Genomic DNA, 20,573 nt, shown 5'->3' on the forward strand with positions numbered 1-20,573 from the left:
CTGATCAGTCAGTGAGGCATGGCCCACCAGTGGGGCCTCTGATTGGCCCATTTGATTTTCATTTTTTGGAGGACAGTCCCGCCCTTTGGCCCAGCCAGCCAGGAAAATTCCCAAATGGCCAGCCAAGGGCTGTGGCTGAATGTGAGGGGCCACAATTGCTGCCCACCCAGGAAAGGAGTAAGTGGCCATTATGGGCACAAACTAGAATTAAGCAGCCTTAATTTCCATTTATTTCAGGGGGGGGGAGAGAAACAATCACATACTTAGACAATAGACATGGAAATAGCTTTCGGGTGACTGCACCTTCGCCCCACTATTATGCATGGTTACCCTCTGAATTTGCTTCCTTCAGAGGGTTGTACAAAACTCAATCAATGAAAAGATATTTGAAGTAAAATATTTTCTTTCCTGTTGCTCCTAGGTTCACTAATATACGAAAAATTAGGCGAAAAGGCATTTGGATGGCCTGGAAAAATGAGTGCTTTTGTTTCTCTCACGATGCAGAATATTGGAGGTGAGTGGGAAATGTCTTTTTAATGAGAGGGTTTAAAATGACAGCAATTCTCTTATAATAAAGAAATGGGGAGGGGGCATGTCTGTTGTTGGTGCCACAGCAGCCCTTAGTGCTGCACCATAGAAATAAACTCTTAATTATGGTGCCCAATACAGTAATTACCATACAATGATATTTCTGATACTGAAAGCTATTTTTAGAGTCATGTTAATGCCCCATAGAGAGAGGTCAATGCATGGCATTCATGATCTACTTAAAAGCCTAAATACAATATACAATGTAGGACCCTTTCCTCTGTTATATTTGGCAGCCAAGGTTGTATGCTTCCTAATTTTGATCCTTTATAGCTTACATCGGCCTGGGGAACCTTTTTTCTCCAAAGGGCCTCATTTCTTCATAGTGAACTTTCCAAATGCCAGTGGCGATGGAGCCCAAGGCCAAAGTGGGTGTGACTCTTGCCTTGGGCCTGGTTCTAACCTATTTAATCCTGTATAATACTTAAAGCATAACCAGAGCAGTGAAATGAAATTACAGGAACCCAAAATATAATGGGAAGTACTTTATGTGCTGTTCGTTGCTAGCTTATCATTGTATAGTGGTACCTCAGGTTACAGATGCTTCAGGTTACAGACACCTCAGGTTACAGACTCCGCTAACCCAGAAATATTACCTCGGGTTAAGAACTTTGCTTCAGGATGAGAACAGAAATCGCACAATGGCGGTGCTGCAGAAGCGGGAGGCCCCTTTAGCTAAAGTGGTACCTCAGGTTAAGAACAGTTTCAGGTTAAGAACAGACCTCCAGAACGAATTCTTAACCCGAGGTATCACTGTAACAGCACAAAATGTACTTCATTTTTCTCAGGGAATCAAAGCCTGGTGGCATAGTGAAGAGGCTGGGGGGGGCAGGCACATTTTTTGAGGCGGCACCAGGCACCCCCACAACGGAGCCTGAATCAGTCCAACACCACCAGCCACGGCAGAGAAAGGAGAGTCGCCACAACACTGCTGTTTATTCTTCTCATTTGTGCTGCGGCATGCTGCCACCGGCAGCTCTACTCCCAAGTCAGGCTTGACCCGGGGGTGCAGCGGGCTCCTTTTGTGCCCTGTCCCCTTGTGGGGGTCCCCCACATGGCTGCCCTGGGTGGAGCTAGCCTCTACTCTGCTTCTGTCAGAGCCAACCGACAATATCCTTTGGAAGAGCTGAGTTCAAAGTAGTTGTGGATGCTTCAGTATTAAGAAACAAGGCGCTGTGGTTTTATCCTAACAAAGCAACAATTTAGAATGAAATACAGTTCCCTGTTTTTGAGTGCGATGGGAAGGTTCGGTTTATTCAAAAGCAAATGAAGAAGTTTTCAGACTCCTCCTTTTGCCCAAGCATGGAAGAGAGGAATGTGACAGCCCATGCAGGCTGTGATTGATTGTTAGGTCTGAACCAAGCCATATGAAAGCATCCTTAATGACAGAGAAGAACAACCTCAAAATGAGCTGTAACTGTTCTGATCAAAGGGTAAGAAAGCATTTGGGCTTCTGGCTGTCACATATAGGAATGTAAGGGCCATTGAAACAGGTGGGTAATCCCAGCACCACGATTACAATGATGATGAGAGAGTTCAGAAGCAAGGGAGGATGTTCCAGAGTTTAAAACTCATATTTTTCTGAATGAATGATTTCCCCATGTAAGCTGACATGAACAGCATTTCTGTTTAACTGAAAATTAAATGATCTGAATGTTTTGGATACCCTTTTTCAGACCTTGTCATCATACTCTGTTCATCCTTTCTTGTTTCAGCAATGTCAAGCTACCTCTTCATTATTAAGTACGAACTTCCAGAAGTACTCCGAGCATTTCTGGGGCTTGAAGAGAATTCTGGGTATGGGCTTGGTTACATTTCTTTAATTCAGCGAAGTCTCCTTATAACCTCAACAGATTTGATTGTTACATGGCTATTCTGTCTTCTCATTCTAGGGAATGGTATCTAAACGGGAACTACCTTGTGATATTTGTGAGCATTGGTGTGATTCTTCCGCTTTCACTTCTGAAGAATTTAGGTAAACCAATCAACTACCTTATTAAAATACATCTGTAATGACTTACCTCTATCAAACTCTTAGAGTTGGTCGTCTAATTTCACCTGTGGTTTAACTGTGCATTCACTTTGTTGTTTTTGTAGGGTATCTTGGTTATACAAGTGGATTTTCACTTACCTGCATGGTATTCTTCGTAAGTGTGGTAAGTAATTATAGGAAATGGTGTAGCAACATTTGCAGAACAATGTGTGTATGTGTAATATATGTGTAAGTGGTAAGCAGTAACAGTGTGCTTATATAGTGTGGACTGTGGCCAGGGGTGCTGTTAGAGACATATCACATTCAGGGCACAGGAGCAAATTGGTGCAAATTTGTTACACTTGCTGATTGAAATGTATAGATGCAACTTTAGGATTCTGAGCAAATTGAAGAAAACTGGGGTCTCACCTGTAAACAAAGTTTTTCACACACACAAAAAGTTTAAAAGAAGGGGAAGAGGCAGGAGATCTGGGACCTCAGAACAAAAAAACAAGACTGAGTCTACACCATAACTGTTGCAACAGAAGTTTGAGCCTGTGGTTTAGGAAGTGTGCTGAGTAGCCCAGAGTGATAAAAACGAGAAAAGATCGCGGCGTGGCCTAGCCATGTTGCGAATGAGTTTAGAGAAGAAGCAGAGCAAGGTAATTCAACCACGAAAGGCAGAGCTGCAACAGTAGTCTCACCTCAGCAGTGTAGTTAGTTGTAACTTACTTGGGGTGAGGGTAAGGGTCGAGGTGACAGCAAGTTGAGCGCTGCATAGCACACTGGTGTCAGCACTGGATTGCAGCCAGTGTGCCATACTGCAGTGACCTCACCCCTTGTGAATGGCAGTGATGATGATGTTGGAATGCTATCGCTGCAGCTCTGCCTCGCTGGGCAAGCAGCTCCTGGGATTAATCATGCTTCCAAGCTGCAAAGCAGACCTGTTAAGACATCTCACGCAGTAGACCAAATAAGCATAGGAACCATTCAAATTCAAATCAATTTCCTCTTCCATTTACCTGTCTGCTTTCATCATCATACACACACACACACACACACACACACACACCTTTATGATGCACACCCCTTTAGGAAAAAACCCTTTCTTGTGAAAATTTGACAGCTGCATGCTTCAGAATGTTTTCATCTCAATCTCAGTTGAGTTTCTGTGGAGTAAGCAGGATAAGTATTGTAGCCATCTGCTGTCCAAAAGGACACCGGGGCACTGTAATATATGCAAAATGCCCATGAACAAGATGAATAAGCTTTGCTACAGAATCAAGGCTGTCGACCTGCAAGCCCTGCCCCCAAATGAAATCCTTAAAGTTGCTGCTCCTGGAGAACAAAAAAATATCCCCTGGGGATTTTGGTGCACATGGCACAGAGTGTGGGGACTAGAGTGGCCCTTCAGAATGCTCTATGCTTTTTAGTGTGCAGAGCAGACCTTTGGAATGCTTCTCCGGGACCCGAGCTCTGTGGTTTCTTTTCCCAATCCCTCCTGACAGTTCTGTTGTGCCATGAATTGATCCCTACTTTAGTGACTGCAGGGAATAAATCACAGACAGCACAAGCAGGAAAACAGAAACATCACCTAATTAGATATAACTTTGTTAGAGAACAATAGCAATGTCTTGCAAAGGCATTCAACGTTTCAACTTATTATTTGCCATATTCAGTCTCTTGATATATATGTATATTTGTAATCTTACTTTAGGTCATCTACAAGAAATCCCAAATACCGTGCCCTCTCCCAGTCTTGGGCAGCGCTGCTGGCAATTGGTCCTACAACAGCACCACAGCTCCTTTGCATGTCATGATGCTACCCAACGATTCTGCCAATTCTGAAGTAAACTTTATGTTGGACAGCACCTACAAGCAGTATTCCAGTTTTGAAGAAGCCAAAGATAAGATGCATCAGAGTGGAGTAGAATATGAAGCCCATGGAGAGGACGATGAGAAGTGTACCCCCAAATATTTTGTGTTTAACTCACGGGTAAGGCTCTATGGGACACGGGTGGTGCTGTGGTCTAAACCACAGAGCCTTGGGCTTGGCGATCAGAAGGTCGGTGGTTCGAATCCCCACGACAGGGTGATCTCCCGTTGCTCCTGCCAACCTAGCAGTTCAAAAGCATGTCAAGGTGCAAGTAGATAAATAGGTACCACTCTGGCAGGAAGGTAAACAGCATTTCCACACACTGCTCTGGTTCGCCAGAAGCGGTTTAGTCTGTACGCTGGAAGCTGTACGCTGGCTCCCTCGGCCAGTAAAGCGAGATGAGCACCGCAACCCCAGAGTAGTCCACGACTGGACCTAACGGTCAGGGGTCCCTTTACCTAAGGCTCTATTACAATTTTGCTTCCCATAGAACTGCCTGCCTGCCGTTGTCCCTTGACTGACAGGAAGCTCAGAATTTTATTGCACAGAGTCATTCTGGGAGTTGCAGATTGCCCCAGTCATTATGCCAGTCTGAAGCATTTACTGGGCTCCTCTTGAAGACCAAAGACCCCTTGGGTGTCTATCTAGATTGAGATTATTTGTCTCCTTTTAATAAATACTGATTGGGACCTGCTGGTTAAGGCAGATGGGATGTCCAGCAACATCTAGAGGGTGCAACATTGGCTACCCTCAAGTCAGCAGTACACAAGGGATGGTGGTGGCCAGTGGCTATGCCATCTCTTTGCTGCGTTTATGATTCCCCAAATTTATACACAAGATATCCTTTTGATAAGCCATTGCATAGCGTTCCTTCATTCGGCCCCCCTACTCAGGGCTTCCATCTTGTCTAGACCTTTACCTGGAACAGCTGCAGTATAAAGCCAGTCACTTTGCTCAGTAAACTGGTCCAGTGAGATGTGGAGAAAACTAACCAGCAACTGGGATCCTTGTTTTTTGTTTTAGACTGCCTATACAATACCGATCCTGGCCTTTGCGTTTGTGTGCCACCCTGAAGTACTACCCATATACAGTGAACTGAAAAAGTAAGATGGCTTCTCATCAATACACTCTACTTAAAACAGGCTCACTAATGAAACCTTCCCCCCCCTCCTTTTCTAATTTTAGTTAAAAATATATTAATTGATTTCCTACTAATGAATTATTTTCCTCTATTAATTATCCTCATATATTTATTGCTTTTGCTATTATCTTTATATTTTTATAACCTTTAGTTCAGGGATGAAGAATTCCTGGCCCAAGGGCCAAATTAATTCTGCCAGGGGCTCAGTTTCCCCCAGTCATGTCACTAAGACATTTGTTGGTGGTGGTTGGTGTGTGGACTACAACTCCCATCATCTTGACCTTTGGCCATGCTGGCTGGAGCTGATGGGAGATGGAGTCCCACAGTTCCCCACGCCTTCAATAAGAGGAATTGCTATAAAGGGAATTGCTGTATACACAAATACTTGAGCTGGTTAGTCTTTTCAAGAAAGTAATGGCTTCTTCATTCATTACATGTATTTTTAATTTATTTTTTTTCATTTTCCCATTCAGCCGATCACGAAAACGTATGCAAAGTGTTGCCAATGTCTCCATCACTGGGATGCTTGCCATGTACCTCCTTGCTGCTCTGTTTGGCTACCTGACTTTCTATGGTGAGTCAAAACTCTCTCAGTAATTGAGATGGGCGCAATTGCGGGCCAGAGTTCCTGCGCACGCGCTGAGATCCGACATTGGAAATCCCAGGGACTGTTTCCCAAGCAGCAAAGGAAGCCTCTGACTCCACCCACTTTTGCCTAATCAGCGAATCACGAGTGGGCATGGGCCACCAGGGGAGCGGGGTCAGCCTGCCCCTCCAGTATGACACATAGGCCCTTGGCTTGCCCTGCAGCTTTAGAGCAAGTTAGGCAACAAAAACAACTGCTAGTGTTTAACATGGTTAAGTGTTATTTCTGATCTGGGCCTCCCAAAGCTAAATAATTGTCTGGTCTGTCAATTATAACTTCTCAAATTGCAATCACGTGTGCCCGTGTGTCCATATATGTCTATGGCACTGAGTGGACATGAGATTGCCTGAGAAAGCTGACTTTCTTCTTTTCCTTTTTGCAGGCGAAGTGGAGGATGAGCTTCTTCACACCTACACCAAAGTGTACACTTTTGACACCCTGCTTTTGATGGTTCGCCTCGCTGTACTTGTGGCTGTGACCCTGACTGTGCCCATAGTCCTCTTCCCTGTAAGTCAAGAGGCTGTTATTCAATGATCTTTGAGCAGCCCATACCAGAGGACCTTTTACAGACTGGATATTGAACTGTTGCCATGTAGCTGCTTTTCCATGTTATGGGGGATCTTTTGATCAGACCAGTCACAACCCTGGTTGAGCTTTTCAGAGGGAAATGAAACTCAAAGTTGTTGACACTATTTTCTGGGAAATTCCAGACGTATGGCAACCCTTTTTCTAGTCTGGACTTGTGATTTATCCCTGTTGCCCCATAAACATAACATGTTATGAAAGTAATACCCATCTGTCAAAGCCACTAAAATCAAGTGTTAATAATTATTCACAAACAGGGAGAGAGAGATACACAAAAAACGACCCTAATTACATCAACAAGAAATGCACCCGGTGTTTGTTTTTCCTTCTTACTTGGATTTAGCCACTTTACACTTACCCACGTGGGCCTCTTTTTGACAGAGCTTATAAGAGAATTTGAGGCATCCTCAACTGTCTGGTAGTAGCAGTTCCTATCTCTTTTTAAGCATTTAAGGGGAAATGGCAGAGGTGCAAGGAAAAGCCTCAGTGCCGCTTTTACTGTAGCTGTTGGTGACTTTGGGCTATGTATTTGTTGCTGTTCCTGTTCCCAAAGTAATAAGCGCACATGTGCTTTCTCCAGGGAGGTGACTAAGTATGAAAGCAGAGGCGCATTCAAGTCAGCTTGAATTGTTGACAGATCCCCAACAACGTGTGTTAGAGCCTCTCAGCTTGCACACTACAACAGCTATCAGCTCCCCTGAGTTTCTCAAGTTACAGTTACACAATGTCCTTAAAGGAATATTGCACTGCAAGGCTGAAGGCTTCGTTTTGTCTCATGCTCATAGGGTTCAGATAAGCTATGTAATCTCCCCCTACCCTCCCCCCCCCCAAATTCAGAGAGTAATAATATATTTCCCCATGGATCCAAATGGCATAATGCCTCTGTAAGCCTTACATTGTGAAGGTCATTCTGAAGTGCCGGAATCACTCCAAAAAAAGCTCCAGATAGTGTGGAAAAGTGGGAGGTGTAACAAGATGTGGTGTGGGATTTAGTCTTCCAGACACCCATTCATCCCTCTTCCAGAACGCCATCCCATTCTCTTCTTTGGTTTTCCCTTCTCCACTAGATATTCTGATTTTCTGTAACTACAGAGCACATTTGATTCTCACTGGGCTATTCTGCTTTGGGTGTATGTGGGATTCTCCCCCCCCCCCCTTTTTTTTTTTTTTGAATCCCCCCTAAAAGTTTCTTAACTCCTTCAAACCTTCCTCCTGCACTTGGGTGGTGCATTTTTGGCTATATAAGTTTGCTCCCAAACATTGGTACTAGAATGTTTATGAACAGGGTCAGATTAAGACCTCTAGAGTCCCCAGACACAGAAAAGATTATGGTGCCTTCCCCCATGTCATTCAAAATAAAAAACAAGCCTAAACCATAAAATATGGTTTTGTTCTTCCAAAATGTCACAAAACTTACATGTATGCTGAAAGTGAAATAGCAGCTTATCGCTATGCTTTCTGGTTGCAAAATTCTGGAGAAGTTCCTCAGCGAAGCATGTCTGCTTCCCTACACAACAGGGAAAGTGAATTGAGTTTGTCCTGACACATTGTTGTTCTCTGAGGGCCTTTTATAGGTGGCATAAGTAATATAAAGAGACAGAAAAATGGGGGAAGTATGTGTAGCAGAGGACAAGGAAGTCAAACAAACTTCTGATTTTTCCAATGACGACTACTTTTGAAATATCAAGTGTCAAATTCTTTTTTAAAAAAACAAAACATTTTTGGGTGCTTTCCTGGTAATTGGGTAATCCAGCATGGCTCTGAATTGACCCTGATCTGCTAGCCGTTTTTGCTGTCCTGTTGCACTTAGAGATTTTTGCTTCTTCAGCTATGCGAAGGACTTGGAGTGTAACCCTATCCACAGTTGCCAAGTGGTGCTGCCTTGACCTTTTACCTAGTTATTATCTCTGCAAGTACAAAAGCTGCAGGAAAGCTGTTCAGGTTTGGGTAGTTTGCAAGGTCAGGGCCAAACAAAACTGACATATCTCTGTCATTTATAGATTGAATGATCAAGTGTACAAGTACTTACAATGCACTTTTTTCTCCACTGAAAGCAAAGGTGTCTGCTTTTTTTATAACCTGCAATAATTTTGAGAATGAGGAAAAAATCCCTCATGTACTTAACCATTACTGAGCCGGGAGGTTCAAAGGACTTTTGCATGTTGCATTTCTTTTTTACTAAAAAATAAATAAATAAGAAAGTAAATGTGTGCTATTTTCTTCTAGTAGCAGAAACATCTTTTCCTCAAAGTATTTATCTCCCATTTACATACTTTTTATCAATATTTTGAATTCTGCTGCAAAGTACACACATTAGTCATAAAACTATATTAGCATTGTTGGTTTGTTTTATTTATGAAAAAGATTTATATATTGCTGTAGCATTATAAATATCACAGTGGTTTACCACAATATGAAAAGATAAAACCAAACAATAAAATTGTGAAAAGTTAAAAACAAGTTAAAAGCAAAAAGAACTTAAAAATAAACATTGATAGACCATTGTGGGAGATGTACTCTTAACTGCCTGCGTAAGCCTGGTGGAATAGAAACATTTTCATCACTAAAAGGGAATGCTTATAAAGATGAAGAGAAAGACAGGATACCTTTTTCTTTTTCCTTTTTGCTTCAGAATTACCCAGCATCAATTCTAAATTTAAGATGATAAAATATGCTGGTTAACATTTCCTTTTCTTTTTTCTTTAACAGATTCGTACTTCGGTTACCGCACTCTTGTTTCCCGGAAGGCCTTTCAGTTGGATAAGACACTTTTTGATTGCTGCAGCAATCCTCGCCTTCAACAACGTCTTAGTTATTTTTGTCCCTAGCATTAGAGACATCTTTGGATTCATAGGTATGCTTTGGAACAAAATCCTTACTTATCTTACTATGCCTCCAGGGGAAACAAATCATATCTGTCGAAACACCTGTACTGTAGAATTCAGTGCAGTAGGAGCAAAGATGGCCATACCATTGGGCAGAGTGGGGCAGCTACCTCAGGCTACACAAACCCTGGAATTGGGGGGTGGGGAAAATGCTGACAACCTCCAGGTTGTTCCTTCTCAGTGCTTAGGCCATCCCCCTCAGTTGAAAGACAGAGCTATGTGTGCCACGTGGCCTTCTTTACAACCCCATAACTAACACACACACCAAAATCAGGCTGTTGGCAACCAACAAAACGCTCTGAACACCACGCTCTGAAATCAGTTACCAGGTCTGATATGACAGATTTCAGGAAACCAGCCCTTTTAAATAAGACCTTTCAGTTCAGGCATGCCTTTTAGAACTAAAGCTTGCCTTCCGATACACACTTACCTGGAGGTGAGTCATATTGAACTTAAAGGTAAAGGCAAGATGAGTGCTGCAACCTCATAGTCGCCTTTGCCTGGACTTAACCGTCCAGGGGTCGTTTACCTTACCTACCATATTGAACTTATGATGCCTACGTCTTAATAGAGAGGCATAGGATTGAACTATTATATATGGTTTAACGCTGCAGTTTTGTAAACAATTAGCTGTGAGTAGTTCCCAGTAAACTCAGGCACCATCTGCACTATACATCTAAAGCAGTTGTTGCTGGCCTCTGCCTTTCTGGCCAGCATCTAAAGATATGTAATGAAGGCGCCAGGTGAGCTTCCCTGAAGAGAGCATTCCAAGGAGCTATCACAGAAAAGACTTGTTCTTGTGTTGCCATCCACTGGGCCTCTCATAGAGGTGGCCCATGAAGAAGGACCTCAGATGATGATCACAGGGTCCGGTTCAGTTCATATGGAGAGAGGTGGTCCTCTAAGGCTGCTGTCTAAACATTAACCATTTGTGTCTTCTGCTTCAGGTGCCTCTGCTGCCACAATGCTGATCTTTATTCTTCCTGCTGCTTTTTATCTCCGGATTGTCAAGAAAGAACCTTTCAGGTCCCCTCAGAAGATCGGGGTAAGTAGAGTGGAAGCAATCAGCACCGCAGTTCAGTATTGCCAAATCGTAAACCCTTTCCCCCAGTAATATGGGATTTTCTTTTCTTTTTCCTTCTCAATTACAGGCTCTGGTTTTCCTGATTGTTGGTGTGATCTTTATGATTGGAAGCATGACACTAATTGTCCTGGACTGGATTTACAACTCTCCAGGTTCCAAGCAGCATTAATCTGGAAGAAAAATAGAAAATATTTGTTTTTTCTTTCGTGTTGGAAATGGTTGAATGCTATCATCCAAAACAAGAGGGAAAAAGACTTTTGACACATAGAAGGGGACATTGCTTCTAGTCAATAACTGCAAAATTCCAAAGACTTTTACTAGTAATGCCACTAGGAGGATCCTATGGAATATTCAAGTGCCCTTTAATAAGGGATTGTTATTTATGCATTAAAGCCTGTGCCAAACTCTTCTGGACCAGGATAGAATAAAAAAATGTGTATATAGTCCTTGAAACAGACTGTTACTGCTATTGTTGTTTTGATAACCACAGTTTCTAGAATACGGAGACAATGTAGTAGCTCAGAAGTTACCCTAGTGCCTTGTAAAATTGTCTGTGGGTATGGTTTATTACGGAATATGTTGCACCCTATTTAAAGATAGAAGCTGGAATATTTGGGAGTCGTTCAAAAGCTAAGACCATCAACATCTCAAAACTGAGTGTGTGTATATATGTATGTATAGTGTGTATGCATGTACATAGACACAGAAGGGAAGAGAAAATAAAAGCAACAATTGTGTTGAATGGTTGTTCATAAAGTTAACAAGTATGGTCAAGTTGTGAGCACCAACCCTTTGTAAGTATTTTACTTATCAAGCAATAAATTATATGGACAGCTGATCACAGAAGTGCTCTGTATTGAAGGTGCACAAGTATGGTCAGTTCTTGGCCATCATAACTTTCAGCAATCTCATTTTCCTGTTACAAAAACTGGCTGCCATTGCTTTTGGTGGGGCATAACTGTCCCATCTCTCTCAGCAAGTTGCAGCTACTGTCAATTACAATCAACAACTAGCCACACCAATAAGATTGTGTCTTGCCCTAGGGGACCTTCAAAGTTTCTCCAATTGGCAGTGATGCTGCCATTGTGAGCATTATATGAAGTCTCTATGCTCTTGTCAGGTATTCCTGGTGGCCACTGGAGGATGAGTGGAACCCTTAGCAAGATGACAACAATCTCATAGCAAGTGCATCTTATCTTTGTCACTGTAGCACACTTACTTGTTAGAGGGAGGCTGGTTCTGGTAGGATCCCTGTTGGGAGCAAAATATTATGCCTATGCCAGCCGGAAACCTGATCCTGCAATTATAATTCTGTTTTGACGACATTCTAAGACAAGCTGGATCTCTGTTTGCATTTTGTCTGGGAGACATGAACAGGAGAGGACTACCACACTCAGGTCCTGTTTGTGGCTTCCCGGAGGCATCTAGTTGGCCTCTGTATAAACAGAATCCTAGACTAGATGGGTTTTTGGTCTGATCTACCAGAGCTCCTCTGAAGTTCTTAAGTCTTCCACTATAACTCAGATGGGTGTGAGGAGATCGCAAGGAACGTGAAAAGCACACTTACCAGTATTGTTAAATGCATTTTTGTTTGATAAATGGTCAGTGCAGGAAACAGTGATCATTGCTATATATGTACTATATAAATATTTATGTATATAATCTTATTCGCTATTGAATGTTGCTGTATGATACAATGTTTTGATTTTTATATATCTTATTTGTGTAGTTGTTTTCACAGTCACAACCTTTATACCATTTTGAAAGCAGGGGAGGGAGGTATTTCCCAGAGGGGCTCACTTTACATCTCAGTGTTTGGAATTTATCTATGGAAGTCCAAAAGATTACCCAAGTAGAATAAGGCAGTCAAATGTTACCAAAATGGATTATTACAATAAACTTCAAGAATTCAGGGTTATGACCTGCTTTTGTCAATCTGTTGTTCAACACTTTATTTTTAGAACAGACCGACCACGCTTGCAATTTAGGATTCAACACTACTTGCTGGGAATGGGATTTGTTTCCCAGGTATACAGTGTTGCAGATTGTGGCTTTGCACTAAAGAGAAACATAAAAGCCCCAGCTTGAACTGCTTTGCCAGTGCAAAAGCACATTATTAGGTGTTCAGTGGACGCTCGGGTTACGAACATGATCCATGCAGGAGGCACGTTTGCAACCCACAGCGTTTGCAACCTGCAGTGCCACGTCTGTGCACGTGCGGGTTGCGATTCGGAGCTTCTGCGCATGCGCAAAGCACAATTTAGTGTTGCTGTGCATGCGCGAGTGCTGAAACCCGGAAGTAACCCGTTCCAGTACTTCTGGGTTCGGCGTGGTGCACAACCCGAAAACACCCAACCTGAAGCATCTGTAACCCAAGGTATGACTGTATTTGGGTGGTAGACAATGAAGTTTTACTCAGAGTAGACCCACTGAATCAATGAAGTTAGGTTCATTTAATTTCAATGGGTCTCCATTCAATGGGTAAAACTTAGTTGAATACTGTCATCGATATGGCTGAGAAACCAACAGATAGCTGGGGACTTTCCTCTCCATGAGCAGGATGGGAGGTTGGCAGGTCAAAACCTTCCTAGTGCAGCAGTGGGAAGCTCTATCAGAATTGCTTTTCTATTAATGGTGCTCTATGGGTAGTAGAGCTGGAAATGGGACATAGTGGGGTAGATGAAAGAGTCCTTGCATCTGCAGGATCCAAAGGCCACTCATTCTCCCAACCCCTTCCCATCCTCAGAAGAGGGGGGGGGGACCTACACCATTCAGTGGAGGGAGAGATACACAATAAGTGCCCTTAAATACTACTTCCTGCAAATCACAAGTTGGGGAGGAGTGCCGTCACTCTGGTTGCTGGTTATGGGCTCTACTTTTTAGTTTTCCTAAGTTAAAGGCAGATGTTGGGACTACAACTGCTATCAACCTTCTCCATTGGCTATGGTGCCTGTAGCTGATGGGAGCTGAGAGTCCAACATCTGCAGGAGAACCATGTTGGCTACTCCTGGTTCAAGTCTTTGGAAACTTCAAATTGTTCTTAATAATAATAATACATTTTTATTTGTATCCTGCCCGCCCCGGCCAAAGCCGGGCTCAAAGCAGCTAACAAGTAAAAATAGCACAGTGTACATAAAATCACACAATTAATTAAAAGACATTCTAAAATCAATTCAGAATCAAATTAATGGCAACCATTGGGCTAGAGTTCTATGAGGATTACAGAAGGAGGGGGTCAGACTGTGCCTTGGCCAAAGGCCTGGCGGAAAAGCTCCGTCTTGCAGGCCCTGTGGAAAGATGTCAAGTCCTGCAGGACCCTGGTCTCTTGTGACAGAGCGTTCCACCAGATCGGGGCCACGACCAAAAAAGCCCTGAGAGTCCCGGGAACTGTTCACAGTATAGTTTCCACTGGATCATATGACTAGGTTTTGAATCGAAGTGTGCAGCTTTTTCCATGCCCTGTTCCTTCGTTCCCATAGATTTCCACTCCTTTTTCACAACCGTAGTTCATTACTTGCAGTCAGACATCAGCCTCCCCATCTTGCAACTTCCGTGAGCCATGGAATAATTCTCAATTGGCAATTCACAGAAATGGATTCTAGTCCAATATGTGCCTACACAAACAACATACACACCAGGGTCCTACACAGCTCGCTACAAACCCGTTCAGTTAGTCAATAATTCCATGGTGATGAAATATTGTGGAAACTTGTGAAACACACTGTAGAAATAAGTTTTGAAATGTACGCAGATATTGGCCTTTTAAAACCATCCTGTCCACTCATTCTCTTGGCTGATCCCGTCAGACAAGCACTGAGGGGAAAAGGCAGACAGAAAGGAGTTTTATTCTGGCAGGCACACTGTTCCCCTCACCCCAGAGACATATTTAACCCTGAATTTGAAGACCTAGAAATACTTTTAAGGGGGACAATGTGTGGATGGGATTGATTTTAGGACCAAGTGTGGGTTAAGGTGGTATAACAGCAATTTAAAAACATGGTGTGGATGTGTGCCATTAATAAACAAAACCTTCTTTATATTAACTATATGGACAATGGCCTCTCCACAAATGGATAAAATAGGCAAGAAAACACAACAGAAATTAGGCAGCAGCATGCACACACACACAAATTTCCCCAGGGGGTATATCCCAAAATGTACACTTGGAGTGTAATGTATTATCTCTCCTTATTGTGGGCATCCAGGTCAATATCGCAAGGGACAAAATTACACCTGTGTATATTTCAATAAGGGAAATATAAGGTGGCATTGTGGACTTGCCGATCAGACTAGGACTTGCCTAGGACTTGCCGATCAGAAGGTCGGTGGTTCGAATCCCCGCGACAAGGTGAGCTCCTGTTGCTCGGTCCCTGCTCCTGCCAACCTAGCAGTCTGAAAGCACGTCAAAGTGCAAGTAGATAAATAGGTACCACTCCGATGGGAAGGTAAACGGCATTTCCGTGCGCTGCTCTTGTTTGCCAGAAGCGGCTTAGTCATGCTGGCCACATGACCCAGAAGCTGTACGCCGGCTCCTTCAGCCAATAAAGCGAGATGAGCGCCGCCACGACTGGACCTGATGGTCAGGGGTCCCTTTACCTCCCTTTACCTTATATTTCGATATGCGAATAATATGGTGTAGATATTCTTGAAATTCAGAACTGAGGTCAGCTAAATTTAAATGTCTGCAGCCATTTCACATGTTCATCTGCACATAGCTAACAGGGTATTATGAAATGTCTTCCATGTATGAAAATGCTACTATATTCAGCAGTCACCCTTCTGTTTCCTGTAGTAACCTGCTGAAAGTTATAGATTATCAGTTCAGCTGTAGCAATGCTGCCCTCCTCTGGAAGTCATTGATAATTTCTGAGGAAATGTCTAAAAACATTTGTCTTCCATTCTACTTAAGAACTGATATATGCTGCTCCAAACTTTGCAATTATTTTATTAAGCATATTAGCCCACCCTTATAAAAATTAATTAAAGTCTTTTAGCTAATTAGTCAGTGTATGAACAAACACTCCTTTTTATTTTACTATTTATCTCTACCAGCTCCTCACAAATCAGACTAGAGGTGGTCAGGAAGAAGCTTATAACTATCTTTGACTACATCCACAGTTCCACACCATACATTTAAAGCATTAATATACCACTTTAATGGTCATGGCTTCCCCCACAGGTTTCAACTATTCATAAATATTCACTTTTCACACATCACATTCACACAGCATTTCACATTGACCACATTCAATGCCTCCAATTCACTCACACAAATATATATTAGCTGACATCCATGAAGAACACCAGAGGGCATATTCATTCATCATTGACTCTCCATTCATACACATTCATGCTCTGTCTTGAATTCACAAATATCCACCAGCTTCTTTCAACCAACTACCGAAGGAGTACTGCAACCAACTCACACCCACAAACATCAGCTTGCTTCAACCTTCCAGCATCCACAGCTTCTGAATGTGAAGTCCACTGATTACCAGTCACCAAAATCTGCTAGTTTCCATCACTAGACATCAACCAATTTCTGCAATCCCACTCACCAAGTGGCCTGGCCAAGGCAAAGGCCTCTTATATACCTGCTGGGATTGACAAGGCATCTGACCCTCACCTGAATCTCATAACTCTCTTGACAGGTGATTTGGTCTGCAGCCACAGTGTGGAAATAAAGGGTGAGGTTGCCCACCAGATACCAGTGTTTTTGTTACAAACCCCTTCTCAGTTAAGTAATCAATTTTAATCCAGAATTTAAATTCTCAAAACTTTCTTATTTGTTAATTTGAGCAAGTAAACAACTGCTCTCACTTCATTACAAACAGTATTTCTACCTGCAACACATGAGCAAACCTGTTCCTCTTCCTTTCACAGATATTTTGTTACCATTTGCAACTGTAGCTGCCTCTGATTCGTTATCATTTAACTCTTTGCAGAAATAATTAGCATCACACGTCATGTGCATGGAAGTTGCCAAACCAATTAACCAACCAATTAACCAACTAGAAGGATTACTGTTAATAGCACCAGTTTTCCTATAACTTGATGTTGCTGGATAGTTTTGATGAACTGCAAAAGCATTTTTAGTTTGCTTTCTGTTGCCACCCTGGAACTTTTCTTTATTAGTGCCACTTTGTTTTGTACGATTCCTTGCAAATGAAGGAAAACAACTTTTCTGCTTGTATATGTTGATAATATGATTTTGGTTACTGAGAACAAACAGGATTGTACAAAAACAAGATTGGGCGCAGGCCTGGTCAGGACATAGGCGTCCTGGCTTTGACAAAGGTGACCTGTGTGCTTGCTTGCTTGGTTAACAGTTGTTGGAAACTTCAAGGTCCCTGCTCTCCCTTCCTATGGTCTTTGTACTGGACCTGGAGACTCCAGTAGAGAGCATGAAGTCTTGGGTTTGCAATTTTGGGAGATGGCAGTCTGCCCACTGGGGAACGGGCTGGCTGGCAAGGCCCCCTAGATTTAGAGGCCCTAGGCTTCAGCCTACTTATCCTATACATAAATCCAGCACTGGTCACATGACTGGAGACCTTTCTTTCCAGCAGTATTTCAAGCCCAGGGGAAGTTTTGTACTGTCACTTCTATCCATTTCCTACAGAGCCCAAAGCAGCAGGAAAGGGAACTGGCAGCAGTGAAGGCAAGCCTGATTGTCAACAATGGGCAAAGCAAATAACCTTCTCCCCTCAAAAAAAAAAGTATTAGTTCCCCTAGTCCAAAAGTCCCTCATGGGTGTCACAATGTAAAGATGGTTCAGAAACTGCAGTTAAACACAGTGGCACTATTATTGACTTAAGTTTCTAGGCACAAGTCAAAGTTCCTGCTTTCAGATAAACCTTGCCCAGCCATTGAAATAATCTGCTTGAGTTTTCCTCAATGTTCCTCCACTATATGAAATAAGGCACTTCTTAGTGGTGGCACCCATCTCTAGCATTCCCTTCTGATAGAGATTTGATTGGTATTGTCTTTAGGTGGCACCCAACTAAGTCATACCAATGAAGCAATGGAATCAATGGACTTGACTAAATAATGGGTCTACTTGGAGTATTAGCTAGTTCAGGGATGGGGAATTCAGTCCTCCAGGGGCATTTTTATCTGGCTCTTAAGACTTGCCCTATTCTTCTGCCTTCTTGGGTGCTTTGGCCTGGCTGGAATGTGTCCTTGAACTGTAATACTGCCTTTTGCTTACCCTGAATGGAGAAGTGTGTGTTATGTGGGGATACAGAAACACATGACTTTTGCATGGCCTGAATATAGCTACTGCACAACATCCATTGCTTCACCTATTTTTGCCTCAGGAAATATGGTCCATGTTGTGAAGGAAGATGTACTCTTACCTGTGTTCCGTCAAATTCATCCTGAGACTTATGCCACCTGCACTATAGGTGCCATCCTTGCTTCATGGTCTGCAGGTCTCCTGAATACCAGGGACCCTATGGGTTCCACATCAGAGAGGGCACCTAGGAACAATCCTGTCAAGAGCTCCCATCAAGAACATCAACAGGAGCACCAACCATATCAGTATGAAAATACATCAGGGCACTCAGGAATCCATTAGATTCTGTGAGATGCTGAGGGTGGACCATCTTAATGTGCCCCCATCACTGTTGTGGTTCCAGCCACTGTCAGACCATGACAACAAGCTTACTATAACCCCTCTGCCAACAGATTTCACACCCTGATGAGAAGATCAGATCAAGAGGATGTCCTACCACAGACTGGACATTTTATATATGTGATACAGCTCCATGTCAGGGGGCAATGAATTCCGGAGCTGGTAATGTAGAGTTGGTCTCAGCACAGATGTTAAAAGTACCCCAACACTATTGGGAAGCAGAGTGGGTGGTACCAATAGCTTCTTTATTCTGTCCTTCAGACTCAACATCAGGAACAGACCCTCAAATTCAGTCACATGGCAGGTCAGCTTCCTGGCAAGGACAATAGAAGTTTTATGGATTCTAGTAACTCCCCACCCATCCAGTATGAGATGGGAAGCAGCTAATTAATGTTTAAAACTATCATGAAGAACAATAAAATCAAATTCCACTGAAAGCAGGCAAATTCTCAATTATCAATATGTCTTACTTTTCAGATCCATAGTGTATTTGCATGTGTCAATGTGAAACTATTTAATCAGACTTTCCATTAATCGGAAAATCTGATTTCTGGAATGGTTTCTTGTCCTCTGGGCTCGATGGATACTGTAATGGCACAAGAAAGCTTGATAAAAGCCGTACAATCAGAATGATGCCTATATCCTTATACACTGTGAGGGAGAAGATTTAGTATCTCAGTAACAATGGAAAAACAGCATTGAAAAGCTGGGCAGTCTAAATTATTCAAGACAGTGTTTTGTTTGATTTAACAAGTGCTTCTCTGGCATTGACTTTTAAATCAATCAATTACTACAAGATTTGAGTCTAATAGAGTATCTTAGGTTAAAGATAGAGAAATCCCCCTCCCATGTTATTCTAATTAGAAAAGAAACCTACTTTAGTTTTCCTAATAAGGTGAAAGCAATATGTGAATTCAGTCCCACCCCACAAGACCTCCCTAGCTTCCCTGTCATTTCATCCCATTGTGTCCATATAGTCTAGCTTCTTGAAAAGAGGATATAGCTCTTCCTACTCCAAGACCACATGTGAGGCATTTTCCAGACAAAGTGACCTTTTACTTCACTGACAAAACTTGTACCATTTGTGAGAATTCCCTTGCTGAACTTTTCTCAAGATGTCCAGGAACATTATTGCCCAGAAGGTCAGCCACTGTTGAAATGAAAATGGGGTTTTCAGACAAGAAGTTGAGAAGCAGGGTAAACAACAAGCTGGATTAGAAACAAGAGAAGAACTGTAACACAACTCATATTGGAAGAGATTTGTGTAAGAAAGCCTTCCTACTTTCTAAAAGGCTCTCAGAAATTGCCAACACATTTTTCACATGTTCTACATAACTGAGAATAGTTAGGTGTTCAGGCCTAAACAATTATCTTTCCTCCCTGCACTTGATTCTGGGTTTTGCATCTTTGAGCGGATGAACTCATAATAGCAGGTTATATTCTTGCCAATGTCTATGAGATAATAATCTCAACTCTAGGGTTTCTTCAGGTAACTGGGTCATTGCGGTACATTTTCCCCAAACTCTTTGAAAGCAGATCTGCCTGTAAAATGCACATTTCACACATACTGTCTTTTGATCAACGAATCCCTTCCCACTGCAGGAGTCTAATTAGATACTGACACATATTAGTTGGGGCACAACACTGCCAGGAAATTAATAAGAGTGTCTTTTATCAAAAGTCCAGCTCCTCAAAATCTCAGTTTAGGCAATCAACCATTTTGTCACAATGCTGTTGAAAATATAGGTAGATTTCCAGTTTCTATTGTAGCACCCTGCTTGTGGTTAACACTTAGCTGGAATGAAATATTCAACGCAGCAATAGAGAAATTAAAATAATAATTTATTTGTCAGACAAATAAATATGAGGCACAGTGGTATATGGTTACCAAGCTCTGGCCTGGCCTCTTGCCATTCTGGCCAGCACTTATATTTCCTTAATCCAGCCCCCTTGCTCCTCCTGTGGCTGCCTCTGTCCAATCAGCCTGGTTGAAATTCCTATTGGCTGTTTGCTAGAACCAATCACAAAAGATACACCCATTTCCTTCTTGCCCTTTTATGGGAATCAGAAAGCTATATATTCTTCTATCTATAAATGACAAATAAGTAGTAATATATCTTACATGTGTCTCAACAAGGAATCTTAATTACCAGCTCACCTCTT

At 42.4% G+C, this 20,573-nt stretch overlaps 1 protein-coding gene across 4 annotated transcripts in view; it reads left to right on the forward strand.

The window, feature by feature from the left end:
• Nucleotides 1-12,695, forward strand: part of SLC38A4 (solute carrier family 38 member 4) — a 34,534-nt gene extending 21,839 nt beyond the window's left edge. For all 4 annotated transcript variants that reach the window (XM_079994263.1, XM_079994264.1, XM_079994262.1 and 1 more), the window contains exons 6-16: nucleotides 422-514; nucleotides 2,304-2,385; nucleotides 2,481-2,563; nucleotides 2,686-2,744; nucleotides 4,278-4,556; nucleotides 5,460-5,539; nucleotides 6,051-6,151; nucleotides 6,606-6,730; nucleotides 9,518-9,662; nucleotides 10,641-10,738; nucleotides 10,845-12,695. In XM_079994263.1, the coding sequence (XP_079850389.1) occupies nucleotides 422-514; nucleotides 2,304-2,385; nucleotides 2,481-2,563; nucleotides 2,686-2,744; nucleotides 4,278-4,556; nucleotides 5,460-5,539; nucleotides 6,051-6,151; nucleotides 6,606-6,730; nucleotides 9,518-9,662; nucleotides 10,641-10,738; nucleotides 10,845-10,946 (1,247 nt within the window). In that variant the 3' untranslated portion in view covers nucleotides 10,947-12,695. The remainder of the gene's footprint in view (nucleotides 1-421; nucleotides 515-2,303; nucleotides 2,386-2,480; nucleotides 2,564-2,685; nucleotides 2,745-4,277; nucleotides 4,557-5,459; nucleotides 5,540-6,050; nucleotides 6,152-6,605; nucleotides 6,731-9,517; nucleotides 9,663-10,640; nucleotides 10,739-10,844) is intronic.
• Nucleotides 12,696-20,573: the final 7,878 nt, after the last annotated feature.

This window comes from Podarcis cretensis (assembly GCF_951804945.1).
Source record: "Podarcis cretensis genome assembly, chromosome: 10".
In the NCBI taxonomy this organism is placed as follows: domain Eukaryota; kingdom Metazoa; phylum Chordata; class Lepidosauria; order Squamata; family Lacertidae; genus Podarcis; species Podarcis cretensis.